The sequence below is a fragment of the Gopherus evgoodei genome, chromosome 4 (assembly GCF_007399415.2).
Source record: "Gopherus evgoodei ecotype Sinaloan lineage chromosome 4, rGopEvg1_v1.p, whole genome shotgun sequence".
In the NCBI taxonomy this organism is placed as follows: Eukaryota; Metazoa; Chordata; order Testudines; family Testudinidae; genus Gopherus; species Gopherus evgoodei.
This window is the reverse complement of record NC_044325.1, coordinates 117,433,126-117,448,823: the sequence shown is the minus strand read 5'-3', so window position 1 is coordinate 117,448,823 and position 15,698 is coordinate 117,433,126. Positions and strand designations below refer to the sequence as shown.

The window sequence follows — 15,698 nt, the reverse complement described above, 5'->3', positions numbered from 1 at the left end:
GGAAATGTGGTGTACTATTTTACACCAACCACAGTAAAGCTCCTTTCATTTTATTAAGTATCAGAGGGTAGCCGTGTTAGTCTGGATCTTTAAAAGCAGCATAGAATCCTGTGGCACCTTATAGACTAACAGACGTTTTGGAGCATGAGCTTTCGTGGGTGAATACCCACTTCCTCAGATGCATGCATCTGAGGAAGTGGGTATTCACCCACGAAAGCTCATGCTCCAAAACGTCTGTTAGTCTATAAGGTGCCACAGGATTCTTTGCTGCTTTCATTTTATTGTGATTTTTTAACTGAAGAAATGGTTTTTTTTTAAAGTCTCTGTGCAGAGTTGTTGTTCAATAAGAAGGGTGGTTTGTGTAATTTAATAGCTACAGAAGATCATAGTGAGGGAGCATTGAAAGACCTTGCTCAAATGCTTCTTGCTTTTATTTATACTGTCATCAAACAATCACATATTTTGCTTTAAAAAAAAGGCTCTTGAAATATAAGGAGAGGGCATGCACAGAAGACAGAACTACCGTCTGACTTTATTATAGTTTTCTTCTATATCTGGGTTAAAATGTGTCTGCCACTAAATTATAGTGATTATAAGCTCGTGTTGTGCTCCCATTATATAGCACCTGTTTACCACTGTTTGTCTGTTCTAGACCCAGAGAGGTGATATCCTGCCAAGCATACGTTGTCATGCAAATAAAGGGCCTGATCCAAAGTCCATGACAGCCTTTACATTGGCGTCAGTGGGCTCTGGATCAGACTCAGATTGTAATGAAGTGCTTAAAGTTTGACTCAGAGTAGGGTTTGTTGCAGAGTTTTAGTCTCAGGCCAAATAAAAAGGGGTAGAACCTAGGCCATGCAAGACAAAAGGCCATGAAGGCCTGATTTGCAGTGCATCCTCAGTTCCACTTGATGTCAATGGGAGATGTGGATGTTCAGCATCTTGGAAAATCAGCCCCCAAGTCTACATCTGTCATTACTTTTAGGTTTGTCTCTAATTGCTTCTGTGTATTTTTCTTTTCAAGGGTTTTTCATTCCCGGGTTCCCAAAGCTGCAGAGGTTTCAGGCCCATCATGAGCAGATTTTAAGCAAACTATTTCCGAAGCTGAAGAAGCACATGGTATCTTTTTGTCAACCACCTGCCCATACTCATGTCACGCTTACATTAATTGCTGAATGTTAACTTGTTCTGTTAAATACACCTCTACCCTAATGTACAGCTAATCATATAACTGCTTCCACCACTAAGAGGCAGGTATTTAGCTAACTCATTTGTCTCCTAAGTATTTCTGAAATGAACAGTTCAGGTTCTGTGGTTGGCCACCAGCATTTGTGCAAGAGATTTTAAAATCTGGAGACTTTCCTAGAAAAGGCAGGAACAGGAAAATTTAACCAGGGCATGTGAGAACAAAGTTATTTCATGCACTAACCAGGCATTGCTATGTCATGCTGGCCATAAAACCTGAAGGGTATTATCATCATCTTGCTATTACAGATGCTAGAAAGCTCAGAGCTTTCCCCTTACAATTTGGCTCCATACTGCACATTTGTTTTCATTTAACATTCTCCCATGCCAGTCCTGCTGTATAAGGACATTTCCTTCCTTCCAGCAGAGGGACACATTAGAACTGATGCAGTGTCATTCAGTTTGCTGGCTCAGGATCTCCAGCTGTTTTTGTCTCCAGCAGATGGTACAATGCCATTTGTTGGCTGGTATGGCATCTGCAGTACGGGATTGAGACCTAGCAACTAGCCAGCTATTTTGTGACACTCGCTCCTCCTTTGCTGCATGTGTTTCATATTTTGGGTACAGATGCTTCCCGACTTACACAAGTGTTCCGTTCTGGAACGCCTTGCGCAACTCGAATTTTGCATAAGTTGGAAACGTATACCCGGCCATTATGCAAAAACAAACAACGCCGCCCTCCTATTTCTAGCTTACGGAACTTTTTCCGTAAGTGTGGATTTGCGTAAGTTGGATTTGCTTAACCCCTGCATTCCTAGCAGAGCTTGGGGGCAATATCTCCAGGAAAAACTGTTTATATTGTGTGACAAAGTTCCTCCTCTACCTTGGTGGGTCCTGCGCTTATTGGCAGATTTGCTCACCTCAGTGATCTCCCCCAGTGTCTGATCAGGAGTTGGGAGGTTTGGGGGGAACCTGGGCCCGCCCTCTACTCCGGGTTCCAGCCCAGGACCCTATGGATTTGCAGCTGTCTGTAGTGCCTCTTGTAACAGCTGTGTGACAGCTACACCTCCCTGAGCCACTTCCCGAAGGCCTCCTCCAAACACCTTCTTTATCCTCACCACAGGACCTTCCTTCTGGTGTCTGATAACGCTTGTACTCCTTAGTCCTCCAGCAGCACACCCTCTAACTCTCAGCTCCTTGTGTCTCTTGTCCCAGCTGCTCACATGCACTTCCTCTCCTCTGGCTCCTCCCCATCTGACTGGAGAGAGCTCCTTTTAAAACCCAGGTGCCCTGATTAGCCTGCATTGATTGGCTGCAGGTGTTTTAATCAGCCTGTCTGCCTTAATTGGTTTTAGCAAGTTCCTGACTACTCTAGTGCAGCCCCTGCTCTGGTCACTCAGGGAACAGAAAATACTCACCCAGTGACCAGTATATTTGCCCTCTACCAGACTCCTGCACCCGACTGGCCTGGGTCTATCACATATCCCACCCCCCTGCTCAACACCAAGGGGTTGGGCAGCTTGGGATGCCAGACAGTGGACACATGACAAGCCATCGGCATTACCGTGACGGCTCCCTGTTCTGTGTTGCACACGGAACTGGAAAGGTTGGAGGGATAAGAAGCACCTGGTCATCATTGTGTTCTTGTCCTTGTTTCGCTGCATCCATTGAAGAGGGGCATAGTCGGTCATGAGGACAAATCTGCGCCCGAGCAAGTAGTAGCGCAATGCTTCCATGGCCCATTTTACGGCCAGGCACACACTCTCCACCACTGCATATTTTTGTTCCCTCGGAAGGAGTTTCCTACTGAGGTAGAGAATTGGGTGTTCCTCCTCCCTGACCATCTGTGATAGGACGGCCCCCAACCTACTTCCGATGCATCTGTCTGCAGGATAAACTCCTTGGTGAAATCAGAGGCTATCAGTACAGGGTTACTGCAGATGGCAGTCCGTAGGTCTTTGAATGCTTCCCCTGCTGCGTCAGACCATCTCACCAGATCAGGTCCACGGGCTTTCACTAGGTCTGTCAGGAGGCTTGCCCTTGTGGCAAAGTGAGGGATAAATCATCGGTAATACCCCACTACACCTAGGAATGCCCAGACTTATTTCTTGCAACGCGGTCGGGGCCAATTTTGGATGACCTCCAACTTGTTCACTTGGGGTTTTACCAGACCTTTTCCCACAATGTAGCCAAGATATTTGGCCTCCGTAAACCCTACAGCGCACTTGGCAGGGTTTGCTGTAAGGCCAGCTCGCCAGAAGGTATCAAGGACTGCATCCACCTTCTCTAGGTTGGTTTCCCAGTCTGGGGTATGAATGACCACATCGTCCAAGTAGGCAGCAGCATAACTGTTATGCGGGCATAATAGCTTGTCCATGAGGTGCTGGAAAGTAGCTGGGGCCCCATGTAGTCCAAAAGGGAGGACAGTATATTGAAAAAGACCCTCTGGTGTAGAGAACGCAGTCTTTTCCTTTGCGTCTTCCGCAAGGGGAATCTGTCAGTACCACTTTGTCAAGTCTAGGGTAGTCAAGTACCGGGCATTTCCCAGACGGTCCACTAGCTCATCTATGCGAGGTATGGGGTACGCATCGAACTGGGATACTTCATTTAGTCGCCGGAAGTTGTTGCAAAACCTTGTGGTGCCATCAGGTTTGGGCACCAGCACGATTGGGCTGGACCACTGACTGTGGGATTCTTCAATGATCCCCAGCTCCAGCATTTTTTTTACTTCTGCTTTTATTTCCTCTCTTTTGGCCGCTGGCACTTGATAGGGCCTCATTGTTATTTTGGCCCCAGGGTTCGTGACGATGTGGTGATATGTCTCAGTTGTTCGACCTGGTTTTGTTGAGAACACATCTTGGTTCCGGAAGATCATCTCAGACACCTCATTCTTCTGGTCTGGTGTTAAATCGGGAGACACTCTCACCTGTTTGGAAGGCTTGTTTTCCTGGGTTAGGTCTTTTCGGATAGTTATGCATGCCTCTTGTGCATGTAAAGGTTTCAGTAGGTTGATGTGAGAAATCTGTTCTTGTTTTTGGCGTCCTGGCTACCGCACTTTGTAGGTTACTTCCCCCACGGGTTCAACCACCTCATAGGGCCCCTGCCATTGGGCCAGAAGCTTGCTTTCTGCCGTGGGTACCAACACCATCACCCAATCCCCTGGTTGGAACTGTCGGACTTTTGCCTGGCGATTGTAATAGGTTCTCTGGGCCTCCTGTGCCTTTTCCAAATGTTCCCGTACAATAGGGGTGACATGAGCTATCCAGTCTCGCATCTGTATTACATGTTCTATTATATTTCTCCCCTCATTGGGTTCCTCTTCTCTTTGGCGATATCTAGTATGCCATGGGGGTGACGTCTGTATAATAACTCGAATGGGGAAAACCCAGTTGAGGCCTGAGGTACCTCCCAGATAGCAAACATAAGATAGGGCAGTAGGGTGTCCCAGTCCTTCCCGTCCCGACTTACCATCTTCCTTATCATAGCCTTGAGGGTTCAATTAAACCTTTCTACCAACCCATCAGTCTGCGGATGGTAAACTGAAGTTCTCAGGGTATGTATATGGAGCAACATACAGAGGTCCTTCATTAGCTTTGACATAAATGGGGTTCCTTGGTCTGTTAATATCTCCTTTGGTAGCCCCACTCGGGCAAAGATCCCCACCAGCTCTTTGGCTATCGTTTTAGAGGCTGTGTTCCTCAGAGGGAGAGCTTCTGGGTAGCGAGTAGCATAGTCCAAAACAAGAAGTATATATTGGTGGCCCCGAGCCGTCTCCTCCAGGGGTCCCACTAGGTCCAAGGCTATTCGCTCAAAGGGGACCTCTATGACGGGAAGGGGTACTAAAGGTGCTCTCAGGTGGGGACGGGGACTGTGCAGCTGACACTCCGGGCAGGACGCACAGTACCTCCGCACTTCTTCATGTACTCCGGGCCAGAAGAACCGTCGTAGGACTCGTGCCAGGGTCTTCTCTACCCCCAAGTGCCCCCCAAAAAGATGACTATGCACAAGACTTAATACAGCGTTCTGGTGTTTTTGAGGTACTAAGATCCACTGTACCTTCTGCCCCTGTACTGATGCAACTCGGTATAAGAGATTCTTCTTCATTATGAAGTAGGGTCCTGGTCCCTGTGTTCTCCCTTCCACGGGGACCCCATCTATTTCAGTCACCTCCTTTCTAATGTTGTTGTACCTTGGGTCTTCAGCCTGGTCCCGTCCAAAATTTCCTCTTCCAGGGCTAATCTGCCCAAGATCTAGGGGCCCAGACTCTGTTGCCTCTACTGGTTCAGAAGCGTTAGGGTGGTGGTCAGACTCAGGAGCTTCTCCCTCCTGTGGTGGCCTCCTTTTCAGCTGCTTGGGTCCGCCTACCTATGAGAGCAACCCTCTGGCTTTGAGCCAGTATTTGGGTTCCCAAGGCCTTAGCTGCCCTCCTTTCCCTTTTCAACTTTCTACCATGTCTGGGAATGGAAAATAAATCTGGGGATATTTCAGAGAAGACTGGGGGTTGACAGTCTACTGTGGATGCCTCGCTAACTTCAGGATTCCCCTCTTTCTCCAATCCTCCTACTAGGAGTAAGTCTCCAAACCGTGGGAAGTTCCTCCCTATGAGCACCGGGTATGGGAGTTTAGGGACTACACCTGCTGCTACCTCAGTAGTGTTCCCCATAATCTCAATTTTTACTGGGATGGTGGGGTAGTAACCAACTGTCCCATGGACGCATATTATCCCCGTACGCTTAGCCGGCAGCAGCTGACTACACTTCACAAGCTTCCCTGAGACAAGCGTGATAGCACTCCCCGAATCAACCAGTGCTGTGGTATCTACCCCATTTAGCTTTACTGGCCTGGTGTACATATGTGGGGTTAGTGAGACCCCCACACGGTGGATTAGGGAGTATGTGTCTGCCCAGTTCCCCAGGTTACACTGCATCGGCTCCTCAGCATTGGGACACTGTGCAGCTATATGTCCCCACTCCCTGCAGGCATAACATCTGTATGGGGCCTTAGACATTCCCCGGTCTCTTGGTTTGGGCAATCTAACATCATGATCCCCTTCTCTCTCAGTGCTCTGACTCTTTGTGGCTTATAGTGAGCCTTCAGCCCCTCTCTTTTTCCACCTGGGCTCTCCTAGTGGCCCCGTCACTCGAGCTCTAGGGCTTAGTGCTGCTAGTTTAACCCGGGGTGCCTCTTCCTTAACTGGTCAGGTCAGCTCCCTCGCTGTCCTTCGCCTTTGCAACAACCTCATCATAGGTGGAGGGTTTGTTCTGGCTTATCCAGGTACGAAGGTCTGGCAGTAGTCCCATCATGTATCAGTCGATGACTAGAACCTCTAGTATCTCTTCTGGACTCCAGGACTCCATTCGCAACCACTTTTGTGCGAGATGGATGAGGTCATACAGTTGGGACCGCGGGGTTTTATTTTCCTAGTACCTCCACTCATGATACCGCTGGACCTGCACTGCAGTCGTTACCCCAGATCTGGCCAGGATCTCTGCTTTCAGCTGGGGGTAGTCTGCTGCAGCCTCTTCAGGCAGATCATAGTAAGCCTTCTGGGCCTCCCCACACAGGAATGGGGCAAGGATGCCAGACCACTGATCTTGAGGCCAGGCCTCTCCCGTAGGGCTGTCCTCTCAAAGGCCAGAAGGTATGCCTCTACATCATCCTCCCGTGTCATTTTCTGCAGCCAATGGCTGGCCCATATGAACTGCATCCCATCATGGCCGTGGTTCAGCTCTGTAAGGGTCTTTACCTGGTTTACCAGTTCTCGCAACATAGCTTGGTCTTGAGAAGCCTGGTCCATCAGCAAGCGATTAGTCTGTTGCTGCAGCCGCACTGCCTCCTGTTGGGCAGCTGCCTGGACACGGATAGCCTCCTGCTGGGCGCCATAGCTTGTATCAATGCCCGCATTAAGTCATCCATTGTGGTGAAAAAAAATAAACCTTCTACCTTTTTTTTTTAAATCACCCTCCTGCTGCTGCACTGTGCACACCAATATCCCACGCCTGACACCAGTTGTGACAAAGTTCCTCCTCTACCTTGGTGGGTCCTGTGCTTATTGGCAGATTTGCTCACCTCAGTGATCTCCCCCACAGTCTGGATCAACTCCTCCGGTGTCTGATCAGGAGCTGGGAGGTTTAGGGGGAACCCGGGCCCGCCCTATGGATTTGCAGCTGTCTGTATTGCCTCTTGTGACAGCTACACCTCCCTGGGCTACTTCCCGAAAGCCTCCTCCAAACACCTTCTTTATCCTCACCACAGGACCTTCCTCCTGGTGTCTGATAACGCTTGTACTCCTTAGTCCTCCAGCAGCACACCCTCTAACTCTCAGCTCCTTGTGTCTCTTGCTCCCAGCTGCTCACATGCACTTCCTCTCCTCTGGCTCCTCCCCCTCTGACTGGAGAGAGCTCCTTTTAAAACCCAGGTGCCCTGATTAGCCTGCATTGATTGGCTGCAGGTGTTTTAATCAGCCTGTCTGCCTTAATTGGTTTTAGCAAGTTCCTGACTACTCTAGTGCAGCCCCTGCTCTGGTCACTCAGGGAACAGAAAATACTCACCCAGTGACCAGTATATTTGCCCTCTACCAGACTCCTACACCCACTGGCCTGGGTCTGTCACAATTGTCATAATCTGAAATAGTTCTTGTTTGGTGCTGCAGATGAGCCCACCCCTGTGGTAGAAATGTAACAGAGCCAGGCTAGTTTTTCACTTAATTACTGCTGTTGTGAGAGAGAGGTGGCAGGGGAAGGAATGCTGGATTCCAGCCAATAGGAACAAAAATACCTGCATTTGAAGTGACTCCATGAACTAGTAACCATATTTTCCTGAAGGGAGAGCATGCTATGTCTCTGCAAAATGGGATATGGGGTCCACTGTTAGAAGAGGGGCCCATGTCTGTGCTTTGACAATATACTCCCCTGCTTAATGTGATCATACCAGGTGCTATTGTTAATAAACTTTCTTGAGCTAATTCATGTTTGAACACGTAGTAGTAAGATTTATATCCTTGTTTCTGGCTGATCTGTCCAGTTAAATAATATCTAACTGTTTGGAAAGTGAAGGTAATGGAGTGGAGGTGGAAGCTGAAGAGACTCTGGAGGGATACAGGGAGTTTCTTGCTTGGCAAAAAAAGGAGTTTGCTGGAAAAGAGAAGGTAGCTGGCACCCCTAGAATCCCAGCTGGACTGGGGGAGTGCAGCTGACAGGAGGGGTAGTTCTGGAGGTGTTCCCCCTTCTTTCTTGTGCTCCTCCCTCAGTTTGTCTTTTCTGATAGCACAGCAGTTCTGTTGTTTTCATACAGGTGCATGTGTTGCACATCATACCTCCAGTAAGGTATACCCTGCGATTTTTCACCTAGCACCAGAGTGAGGGAGGAGCAGAAGGAGAGCAGGCTTGAGACTAGTGATCGCAAATGTCCAAAAGGCCCATTTAGATAAGGATCCAAAAGTTCACATAGCCATGAACACACTTGTCTGTGTGCTGTTGCCCTGTACTAGATTGTGTCCAAGCTGCTCAAGTATGTGGGAACTTGTCTCCTTCCAGTGCCAGCAGACCACACAGGCAATGAACCAGTACAACTAGTTAAGTGTCTCCTTTAGCTCAGCATGTAAGGGCTTGTTTGGAGCCTGTTATGTGAATGTGGTGTTGCAAACAATTTTGTCTCTAAGCATGTCTAGAATTATTACAGGATGCTTCTCTTCTTGCCTGTGTCAGGTAAGCATCATGAGGTTTGATTGTTTGAATCACAGAACCACAGGGTTAGAAGGGGCCTCAAGGGTCAACTAGTCTAACCCCCTGCCAAGCTGCATGATTTGTTGTGTCTAAACCATCCAAGACAGGTGGCTATGGAGCCTCCTTTTGAAAATCACCAGCGACAGAGCTTCCACAACCTCCCGAGGCGTCTGTTCCATTGCCCTGCTGTTCCATTTCCCTGCTGTTCTTACAGTTAGGAAGTTTTTCCTGAGATGTAATCTAAATCAGCTATGCTGTAGTTTGAACCCACTGCCTCTTGTCCTGCCATCTGCAGCAAGAGAGAACAATTTTTCTCCATCTTTTTTATGGCAGCCTTTCATATATCAGAAGACCACTGTCATGTTCCCCCTCTTCTCTTTTCCAAACTAAACATACCCAGTTCCTTCAGCCTTTGCTCATAGCACTTTGAGATCCTTGAATGGAAGAGGATTATCCTTGAATGGAAGAATGTTATTAATTGGACTCATTTGTGTTTCTGTTGCCTGAACTTTTTGCAGACCTCACTTGTCTGGAAATTGGGCCAGAAAACCCTCTAGTACAAATGCCTTTTCTGTGGCATGCTGGCACTTGTATGGGGCTAAGTCTATCTGGAGCAGCTGAAACCAGGGGTACAAGTGTAACTATAGTGAGGCTCAGGTTCAGGCAAGGGTTTAGGTTGGTCTTATTGTCATTTAAGTAGGGACAGGAGATGCATTTCAGATGAAATGACGCTTCATAGGCCCGTCTGAAGCCTGACAAACCATTTCCAGGACCTCAGCCAGAAATCGGTATTCAAAAAACATGAGTTTTACACGAGGCTCCAGCAGCCGGTCCAGTGAAGTAAACATCTCTTTGCGTGCTGTCTCATTCTAGGACAAGGAGCAGATGACAACGGGGATTTACACAACCAAGTGGTTCCTGCAGTGCTTCATTGACCGGGTGAGGGCTGTTCCTTGGAGAGCTTCTACTTGGCAACCTGGATCCAGAGTGGATTTTCTCTAGTGTATCTGGAAATTTTTACATATTTTTCTAATAGGATTCTATGAATATTTTATAGGCCAAGATATTTTGCATATTTTCATAAAGCATATACCCGGCAGGAGAGAGGCTTAAAATAACTGCATGCCACTCAGACAGTCACACCATGAATAATAGATGGAATGATGGTTTTAGGGCAAAAGTATAGGTATGGGAGTCAGATTTTTAATTTCCTTGGCTCCACAACAGATCTGCTAAATCACTTACCCTCACTGAGCATCTGTTTCCCCAGCTTTATAAAGAGGATAATACCTACCTCAGTAGGGTGAGTTCATTACGCTTGTAAAGGACTTTGAGCTCTTTGGATGGAAGGCAGTATAGTATAGTTATGTAAAGTTCATGTATTCTGAATTAAATTAACTGCTGTGGCCAAAATTTTCAAACTTCAGCAAATAAATGTAGGCTCCTGAGTCCATAATTAGGTATCACAACCAGAAATGGCCGAGTTGTCTAAGGTGTTAAGCCACCTGCAGTTCTCCCCGACTTCACTGGAAAATGAGGTTGCTCAACACCTTTGACAGCCAAGCCTCTTCTGTTTAAATTGGTCTGGCTGCTGGCATAGAGCAGCTGCCAATGGCCCCTACAGGGTATTCCAGCAGGCAGGAATCAAATGAGTGTAAGGGAGCCTGTCCACTTCTTTTCCCCAGCCACACTTCTATGGTCATAGCCACAGGGAGTGGCAAAGGAGCCACTTCAGTGACTGTGTGCCACACAAGATTCTCCTACACTGGTGGAATTCCCACACTGTTGGCCTGAGGGCAGCTTTGTGCCACCAGAGCAGTGCAAAGCTCCCTTAATATAGATTCATAGACTCTAGGACTGGAAGGGACCTCGAAAGATCATCGAGTCCAGTCCCCTGCCCTCATGGCAGGACCAAATACTGTCTAGACCATCCCAGATAGACATTTATCTAACCTACTCTTAAATATCTCCAGAGATAGAGATTCCACAAACTCTCTAGGCAATTTATTCCAGTGTTTAACCCCCCTGACAGTTAGGACCTTTTTCCTAATGTCCAACCTAAACCTCTCTTGCTGCAGTTTAAGCCCATTGCTTCTTGTTCTATCCTTAGAGGCTAAGGTGAACAAGTTTTCTCCCTCCTCCTGATGACACCCTTTTAGATACCTGAAAACTGCTATCATGTCCCCTGTCTTCTCTTTTCCATACTAAACAAACCCAATTCTTTCAGCCTTCCTTCGTAGGTCATGTTCTCAAGACTTTTAATCATTCTTGTTGCTCTTCTCTGGACCCTCTCCAGTTTCTCCACATCTTTCTTGAAATGCGGTGCCCAGAACTGGACACAATACTCCAGTTGAGGCCTAACCAGCGCAGAGTAGAGCGGAAGAATGACTTCTCGTGTCTTGCTCACAACACACCTGTTAATGCATCCCAGAATCACGTTTGCTTTTTTTGCAAAAGCATCACACTGTTGACTCATATTTAGCTTGTGGTCCACTATAACCCCTAGATCCCTTTCTGCCGTACTCCTTCCTAGACAGTCTCTTCCCATTCAGTATGTGTGAAACTGATTGTTCCTTCGTAGACAGGAACATACTAGATAGACAGGCCCAGGATCATCCAGTTAAACAGGCCGTGGTCTATTCTGCTGATTCTCGTGTCCAGCCTTGAAAATAGCAAAGCTTTCACATACTTGCAAAACTAAATATAGTAACGACTTTCCAAGGTAGAGAATCCATTTTCAAGTTGTCTCAGATTGAACTTTTTTTACCTTAACGGTCCCAAGGAAGGAACATTGTATCTATCTTAACTGCAACTCTCTGGCCAGCCAAGCGTGTGAACAATTGTTTTAAAACCAGAATTGTAGCTCATAATACACACACAACCCTAAATCAGTCCTGAAAACAAAGCATCTCTGTGCTACATTGGGGGTTAATGGGAAGGTTTATGGCACATTCTATGCACTGTCATTCCTGAGCAGATCAATCCAGTTAGAATAGCACTGGGGCAAAATACCCATGACATCTGTTACAGATCCCCTTGCTGGCAGACCACCACAGTGCTGGGACGGGACTCCAGCATCTGGATCCCCTGGTGTTTTAAGCCTCAAGTCTGAACAGATTCCAGGCACTGCCCCAGTCTTGGGGTCCCTTGATGCTCTTTGAGTGTAGACCCTCTGTCTAGCGCCACACAAACCTGACAGCTGCAACCAGGCAGCCCAGCTGCCTAACCCTTGGAACCAGTGCTGACTCCTCAGCCTGCCCCTGTCATTTAAATGCAACCTCTCCCAGAATCCCACCAAAGGAGTGAGCCTTCAGAGATACAATTTAACTCACAGGCCACATGGTAGTTGTAGCATATAACACACACACCTCACAGGGTTCTGCAGTGCAGCTGCTCTTTAATAAATTGCATGAGACATACACAGATCCATACAAAAATAATACATCCTACATGCATTTCCTCTCGCTCTAGCTCACATTGTGTGTTAGTGTAGGTGGGATCTCCCCTGCTTTCCTCACCCAGCTCCCACAGCAGCTTTACTCATCTTAAGCTGGTGAAAAATGGCTAGCAAATAGACTAGCTTCTGCCCTTTATCACCTTCCTGTCTCCTGCATCAGGTGACTCCCTGGTCAGCCTCAACAGGGGACCACAGTATGTTATGGGTACCTTTGTTGCTAGGTGAGCTCTCCCCTGATACATCTCTTCTCCTGGTGGGGAGGCAGTTGTTTAGTACTGTTCCATGTCAAGTAATGTTAAGTCAGTGACCCTCTTTTATTAGCCCTTTGTCACCCTCCTTTGGTATTTCGATCCAGCATAAAGGCAGAAGCACAAAGAGGCGCCAACAAGCCTCAGATGAAATTGGCAGATTGGTATAGATACTTACAGGGAAAGGGTTCATAATCTCACCGAGAATTCATGTGTTTTACAGGCAGATTCCCCAAATCATCACATCTAACTTGCTTCTTTTTGTAAACAGACTCCCTTCACGCTCACCTTGCGGTTATGGGATATCTACATCCTGGAAGGAGAACGGGTTCTGACATCCATGGCGTACACCATCCTGAAGCTGCACAAAAGTAAGCGGCTCAGCAGAGTTGCTCGACTTCCCCATTCAGCAGGGATGATCCTATCATTAGAGCCTGGGGCTTAGATTTAACCACCTTAGTCAGGAAGGGCTTAGGGAGAGACAAGCCCAGCATGGGTTTGAAAGTTTTTTTTTCTTTTACTTTAATTGGACCAAGATACAGATCTGACCAAAATGGGTGCATCTCCTGAAGCTGTGTCCATTTACACCATGTGATGGTGCTCCACAGTTGGCTGTTTGGCTTTTCTTCTCTGTATCGTTGGATTTACATATGTATGATACCATGCAACCCGTACTGGGCATTACAGACTGGTGCAGTTTCAGACCTCACCCAGATTTCAGAGAAAGCAAATTACTACACACAGTCCCATGTTTGACTCTTAACGCCAGAGGGGAACTATGCTTTTGCACTCAAATAAGGCACATTGGCCTTTTCACATCTACTCCCCAAGGGCCAAATCCCACCTGCTCAGTACACTGAGGGAGAGAGGAGAGATTACTCAGGGCATCCTCTGCTGCAGGACTTCCATCAGCCACTGGGAAATTCCCCTCAGTGGACCAGGGCAGTATGTCCTATAGGAGCACTGCCTTGCTCAGCGCACATTGGCGGTGGAGATGAAAGCTTTGTGGTTGATTGCTAGGTTCTGTTAGCACCAGGTACATACAGCAAAGAAGGCACAGTTCCTGCACTGAAACATCCAAAGTCTTCAAAAAAAAAAAAAAAAAAAAAGAGAGAGAGAGAAAAAAGAGAAAAAAGTCCCCCACCATGCTGCAATCCTGGGCCTGATCTACAGAACTGTAAACATTGCAAAATGCGCTTTCTGATGCCATGTACTGTATTGTATACATGTATAACATGCTTTACAGAAAAACTATTTTAGGAGTGTTTTAGAGCACATTTAAAAATGTTAGTGGGACTAATTTTGTTTTATTTGTATCTCTTCTTCTGCAAAGTCATGTTCCTTAGTCCAACTAAACAAGGCTCAGAGGAGAGAGCAATACAATAACGTATTTATAAAAATACTTCTAAAAATTGCTTTTATTTACATAAAAATGTCACTACCTTACAGTTAGATATTTCAGGACTTCGGGGCCCTGCTGGTCTTATTGGAAAACTCTCCATCTCCTCTTTCCAGTGATACAAGGCTCTCATTTATAGCCATCGGGTCACAGGATAGAGAGGTCAGCTCCTAAACCTGTCACTGGGCAGTAGTGAATATTGCTCATTGAAGGCTTTGGGCACGCAGCTTTTTTAGAGGGAACAGGACAGATGCAGGGGTTTGAAGCTGCTCTGAGGTTTGGAATGTTTGAATAAATCCTGAAGAGATGGATTAGTGGACGGAGTGCTGGTGTAATGGTCAAAGGTGCATGGTAACCCTGCATCCATCACATAGATACCATTAGTACATTAGCAGGGTAGGTGCATTTATAAGTGGGTGAGTGCTATTTATCTGCATCCATCCTAAACTTCCTATAATTGTTTAAAAATCTTACCAAGAAAGAAATCTTAGCAGTAGATCCAAGTGCACTGTGGAACTTTCCATGTGCAGTAGCTGGGTCCGCTCAGCCAGCTGGTGCACGGCAGGCTAGTGCAGGGTAGATTTACACCTCTGCTTGCTGTGCACTAAGGCCACGTCCACACTACAGAGTAAAATCGAAATTAATAAAATCGATTTTATAAAACAGGTTTTATAAAATCGATTTTACGCGTCCACACTAGGGCACATTACTTCGGTGGTGTGCGTCCATGGTCCCAGGCTACCATCGATTTCCGGAGCGGTGCACTCTGGGTAGCTCAGTAAAAGAATGAGACCAATAACTTCGATTTCCGTCCACACTAAGCCTAAATCGATATAGTAATATCGATTTTAGGGTTACTCCTCTCGTTGAGCAGGAGTACAGAAATCGATTTTAAGACCCCTTAAAATCTATTTTAAGTGCCTTGTAGTGTGGATGGGTACAGCGTTAAATCGATTTAATGCTGTTTAAATCGATTTAACACTGTAGTGTGGACCAGGCCACAGTCTCTATGTGCACAAGCCCTTAATTAAAAGTAACTGGTTTGTGCATGTGAAGTATTGTATGTAAGGAAAGAGAGAGGAAGACTGGACAAATTAAGCCTTGATGAACAATTCAGTGGGACAGGTGGCTAATGGCAGTGGCTGCTCTCCATCACAGATGGCGGCAAAATCATACATTAGATACAGGAAGAGTGTGAAGCACCAATTCTGAATGTCTGTGCTAAGCCACCTCAGGTTGCACTATCCACCATTAAGCTGTTGTCTGTAACATGCTGCTTTACTCCCCCTAGAGGTGTAAAAGAAACATTCAGGAACAGTCAGACACATTCTGTCGCCTGAACCAAGGCCCTGAACCTGTAAATATTTATGCACCTGCATAATCTTACTCATTCAATGATCCCAACTAAGTCCATGAGAACTACTCATCTGAGTAAAGTTACATGCAAACATAAATGTTTGCAGGATTGGGACTAGAGATCGACTTGAGAGAACCATGAATACCAGGTAGAAAAACACTTGGAAAAAGGAAGCCATGCATTGTTTCTTCTGCCCCACATTTTAACTTAAATATAAAACGAATCTCCTGTACTGATAGAGTTAAAATTGCTGATCCAGTAGAAACGCTGTCTGGATTCCTTCCCCCCTCTGCCCCCCATCTAATTGAGATACGATGTTGTTCTCACA

General features: G+C 46.6%; 1 protein-coding gene across 1 annotated transcript in view; it reads left to right on the top strand.

Annotated features, from left to right (window-relative positions):
• LOC115650561 (USP6 N-terminal-like protein) overlaps positions 1–15,698 on the top strand; it is a 206,900-nt gene that overhangs the window by 181,428 nt on the left and 9,774 nt on the right. Inside the window, 3 exon segments of the mRNA XM_030560713.1 lie at positions 1,025–1,119; positions 9,783–9,848; positions 12,886–12,985. Of these exon segments, the coding sequence (XP_030416573.1) occupies positions 1,025–1,119; positions 9,783–9,848; positions 12,886–12,985 (261 nt within the window).